Source organism: Protobothrops mucrosquamatus, unplaced genomic scaffold (genome assembly GCF_001527695.2).
Source record: "Protobothrops mucrosquamatus isolate PMUCROS unplaced genomic scaffold, P.Mucros_1.0 scaffold695, whole genome shotgun sequence".
NCBI lineage: Eukaryota > Metazoa > Chordata > Lepidosauria > Squamata > Viperidae > Protobothrops > Protobothrops mucrosquamatus.
The window spans coordinates 31,415-36,866 of NW_015386978.1; the positions used below are offsets into that span (position 1 = coordinate 31,415).

At 37.4% G+C, this 5,452-nt stretch overlaps 1 protein-coding gene across 1 annotated transcript in view; it reads right to left on the bottom strand.

Moving 5' to 3' along the window:
* Nucleotides 1-3,404: 3,404 nt before the first annotated feature.
* LOC107289416 (vomeronasal type-2 receptor 26-like) overlaps nt 3,405-5,452 on the bottom strand; it is an 11,350-nt gene continuing 9,302 nt past the window's right edge. The window contains exon 6 of the mRNA XM_015818174.1: nt 3,405-4,303. Within this exon, the coding sequence (XP_015673660.1) occupies nt 3,405-4,303 (899 nt within the window). The remainder of the gene's footprint in view (nt 4,304-5,452) is intronic.

The window sequence follows — 5,452 nt, forward strand, 5'->3', positions numbered from 1 at the left end:
TTCTGTTAAAACGTTCATTTTCTAATGAAAATACTTCTGTACAATCAGCTTAAGGGTATTTATTGTTGTAAAAACTAAACATATTGCTCCTATATTTGAAACAAAATAATGGATAGCAGTAATCATTAAATTAGCCCAAAAACTCTGAAGAGAAGTCAGTTACCAAGTTGGAAGAAATGGAATGGGTTTATTTATTTTTTAATGAGAATCTGAGCTGAGTGGAACAAATTTATTAGTAAATATTAAAGGGGGATTTCAGTGATGAGGAACGTAGAGCTGATGAATATAACCAAATATTTAGAAATTCATTTTTCCTTCCCCCATGAACTCTTTCTGCTCTTAAGAGGAGATAGTGAGTAGAAGAGGCCATAGTTCCTACTTGTAAAGTTTTGTGTTTCAGTTTTGCATTTTTCTTTGAAAGGTTGTGATCTTTTGAAATAGGACCACAAATATCTAATTAATATATGACAAGATAGAGACACGGTATAAATAACTAGTGCCTCCCCAAGATTTTGGAAATGATTTTTCATTCCACAGTCAATGTTTATAGTTAAAACATTATAGTGCCTTTTATGTTATGGTGAATTAGGGCTGGTTCTTTTTCCTCTGTTAGAAAAGGTTTCAGTTCCCAACAGAATATCTGCTTGTCCTGGGCTTTTGGTTTAATTAGAAAATAGGATGTTGGATTAGCAAATAATTAACAAAAAATTACCAAACTGCTGTTAAAGATATGTCCATCATACATTTATATTCATTAACAGAGTATGATGGAACCTCTCTGTTTTACAAAGATGGAAAAAGAAAGCAGCATTAGATTAAAATAAGTTAAGAGAGTAATTTCTTACAATGGGAAGTCAACCAATTCTTCAGAAGGATGTTTATCAAAAATAACTCTGGGGAACATGTAGTGAACATGAGACATCAATCCACCAATGAGAAGGTCTCCGTCCTGGTGCCATTCCTGTGGAATTTGAATGGCTTCATCTCCAGTGCACTTAAGAGGTTGCACCTTCACGGCCAATTCTGAAAATAGTAATAAGGCAATAATACTCAACATTCCTGCTCATTTGGTCTATCCTATGTTGCTATTGCCAGCAGCCTTGATACCAACACTATAGATAGTGAAACAGCTGCTACCTTTGTTGAGATCTGTCTTAAGAATATTTTATGTCTCATTCACTGATCTGATCCATTTTCTTCAGCCTCACTTATGTCTGGATGCTTGAAGTGTAAAGGACAGATTTGCCTATTGAGTCTACCACCTAATTATCAGCCTCTTTTTTTCATTTGCAGTTAAAAAGAGCACCAGCTGTGAAGCTTTAGCAGAATGTCAATGGTCTTGTAGAATTACTCTAAGATGGTGATCAGTGTATATTTCACATGTGTGGAGTAATGTAACTGGTTTCACATAGAGAAATCTGGGAGAATATATATCTATTCTGAGATTTGCCATGATAGTTCCTTCAGAAGCATTTTGAAAGCCATTGGAGGATTGACCTGGTGACTTAATCATCATGTCTGTGATAACTGGAGAGATGGTAATTTTACTAGTAGAAATGCCAGAGCAAATATGATTGTGAAGTGCCACAGAAACCTTTTTCTACTTGCTCTTGGGGATTGAGGTCAGAGTTATACTGTGTATATGAAATCTGGGGCCATATATTTTCTCTAAATCAATGAATGAATGAATGAATGAACGAATGAATGAATCAACCAATCAGTCTCCCTCACACACAAACACACACACACCCACAGGCCAATTTTAGATTCCTAATTTTTAGCATTTTATGGTAGTAAAATGGTCATATTCACTACTAAATGTATGAGATGCCCCCAATATATATAAACTGCTGAAAGTGCCTTGTAAGAAAATGTTCACAACAAACTGACCATGGGTGGTGACAGGGATAAGACTCGATTAGGAACCAGCAGCCCGGAAAACTAATTTTTTTCTATTCACTGACCATATCGCTAAGATGGTATGACTAGTATGCTGATCTAGTAATACGAGGGCAATTGGGAAATAAACCTCCATTTGGTTATTAATGACAGACACTCAGAGATACAGAAGTTTTATTATGCACATTAGAAAACTACAACATTACATTACTTTTCAACATAATTGCTATTCAAATTGAGGCACTTGTCATGTCTTACAAGGCTTGAAATTCCTTCTGCAAAAATATCTCTTACCTGGGAATGAAGCCCCCTTGCAACAGCATCATGAACCCATTTGGTATGTTTTGTGCTCCTCAGAAAGGAGTTTTATTACCTAACAAGTACAGAACTTGCGTTATGCCAAATTTTCTGTCACTACCTCATAAAAAACAGTCTGAGAAATTTGGGGAAAGTGTAAAGAAAGAGCATATATTGTAAACCAATGGACTTCACAGACCTTTTTGTCAATTTTCTGAATGAGTTCATTGCTGACTACAGATGGGCGGCTACTTATTGCCTCATTGTGCATGTCAGTTCGTCCATCTTTAAACATGTGACACCATTGATGTATGACACCTTCACTCATCATGTTTGGTCCATAAACATTACATAGTTCTCGAATCACAGCTGCTTTGACTTTTTCAAAAGGCAACTGGACTGTTTTTTTTCTTTGAGGAAGAAGTAGACATTTTGCTTTTCATAAAACAATTTCATCAGTTCTGGCTGACGTGTGCTCAGAGAAGTATCAAAAGCTTTGCTGAGGATCCAGAATATACTATATTATTGGTTATATGCATATAAATAAAATTATGTTGTATCTTCAAAGTGATTTGGTTGCTTTACCTGAGACCAATTTTGGCCATCACACTATGCTATCTCCTCCCTTTCTAATCTATCTGACAAAATCACATGAAGGCAAAGGTTTCATCTGAATATACTTTTTTCACCTAGGAAAAGAAATATTTCTTTATGTATATTTAAAGCTTCGTGGCATCAAGAATTGCCCATTAAAATAATTGCTCAACTGGAACCATGCATCTCCCACTTTAGCTGCCAGTGATGTAAAGAGTTTGGTAATGATTATATAATCAGCTTTGGTGGCAAAAGTCAATGGTGTTTAAGAAGACAGAAAATCACTGAAGAATCTAATGAATTTTGAAGCTTGTTCACAGCCTTTTTTTTTCTAATGTCTATCTTGATAGTGACCCAGTATTTTTCTTACCACTATTAAAAATCCCAATGAAGAAAGTTAATTAAATCATATGGATAATTGCTTGATGGAAAATTAATATAGCCATAATCCCCCCCCAAAACACACAATCCATAAAGAATTCTAAGGTGAAAGACAAACTTAGTCAAACATGGATATGTATACACACTTTTACTCTCTCACACACAAACTCTCTCTCTCTCTCACAGACACAGACAGACAAATTACTTGTTCAAAATTCAGTCTTGTTCTTTTTCTATTTCTTATGTATTAAATGTTCTCTAGTGTTGAGCTCAGGCTTCCATATAATTATATAGATTTTGGGGGTGAAGATGCATCCCAGTAAACCAACACCGGAACATAAGATAGAGAAGATCTCCACAGCCACCATGTACTTTCCCTTTGTGCTCAGGTATGTGGGGACAAAGGTCAACCAAACACTGCAGAAAACCAACATGCTGAAAGTGATGAACTTGGCTTCGTTGAAACTGTCTGGTAACTTTCTGGCTAGGAAGGCCACAGTGAAGCTGAGAATAGCCAAGAGGCCCATGTAGCCCAAAACACAGTAAAACATGGTGATGGAGCCTTCATGACATTCCACTATGATTTCTCCAAGGAATGTCTCCATGTCCAAATCTGGAAATGGGGGAGAAGTACCAAGCCAAATGGCACAAATACCTACTTGAATGAAGGAGCAGAACCAGATAATAGAATAGGCCAACTTTTGACCCAGCCATTTGTGGAATAGACTTCCTGGCTTTGATGCTAGGAATGCTACAACGACTGTGATAGTTTTGGCCAATATAGAAGAGATTGCAATAGAGAAGATGATGCCGAATGTTGTTTGTCGGAGGAGGCAGATCGCCTTATTAGTTTGTCCAATGAACAGAAGTGAGCAGAGGAAACAGAGAAAGAGAGAGACAAGCAGAAGGTAAGTGAGGTTGCGATTGTTGGCTTTGACCATGGGAGTGTCCCTTTGCTTAATGAAGATTGTAAACACCAAAGCTGTAAGCAGGGAGAAAAGAAGAGCCAGAGACAGTAGAGTAATGCCCAGTGGTTCTTCATAGGAGAGGAAATTAATTTTCTTTGGAATGCACTCATCGTGAGCTTCATTTGGAAATTGATCCTTAGGACAACTGTCACAAATCTCCATATCTGAAAAGAGGAAAACAAGTTCTGAACAGAATCAAACTTTCTCCAAATTTCAGAATTGCTTTTCTGGATTTCCCTCAAATGTGTTTTTTAAAACTTTTTGTAACTCTTGGGCCTTCAAAATTGTTATTGGTTGATCAGAATATAAAATACAAAAGAAAATAAAAATAATGGGAAATGAGGGGAGATAAAAGTGAAAAAGAGAGTTTTTGGTAGAAGGGGGAAAAGAATAAAAAAGAATAGCCTTCTGTCTCCTTTTAGTCCAGTTGTAGATAATAACATTACTGCCTCAGCTATTTACACTCATACAATAGCATCTACTAGCCATTTTATAACAAGGAACTTATCTAATCACCAAAATCAAAACCAGTGTTTCATTTTTTCCATCACAAGCACAAAAGCTAAAAGTGTTTTCCAAATACAAAAAAATTAAGTATGTTCTTTTCTTTAAATAGAGCAATCGATTTAACCATCTCTGCTTTTTTCTATGCTGTGGGAAGTAATGTATATTTCTGTTTAAGCTTATTAATCTTTATAAACTATCATTTATAGTCAGGTTCAGACATACGGGACATCGACACAACTCGAACACCCCCGGCTCCACACACCACCACAATGGAGCTGGAACGAAATAAACACAATGCGCTGCAATTGCAGACCGTCAGCTCCAACCTGAGGGCATGCACATCCAACCCAGGCGAACGGTGCAGGACCCACAGCAGCCTGCATATGTGCCTCCCACCCGTCAAGGGACCAAAGGTAATGGGACAGAATAATAATCATAAATCAAACTTTCCCTTCTTAATACTTGGTTGCAAATCCTTTGCAGTCAATCACAGGCTGAAGTCTGGAACGCATAGACATCACTAGATGCTGGGTTTCATCCCTGGTGATGCTCTGCCAGGCCTCTACTGCAACTGTCTTCAGTTCCTGCTTGTTCTTGGGGCATTTTTCCTTCAGTTTTGTCTTCAGCAAGTGAAATGCATGCTCAATGGGATTCAGGTCAGGTGATTGACTTGGCCATTGCATAACATTCCACTTCTGTCCCTTCAAAAACTCTTTGGTTGCTTTTGCAGTATGCTTTGGGTCATTGTCCATCTGCACTGTGAAGCGCCGTCCAATGAGTTCTGCAGCATTTGGCTGAATGTGAGC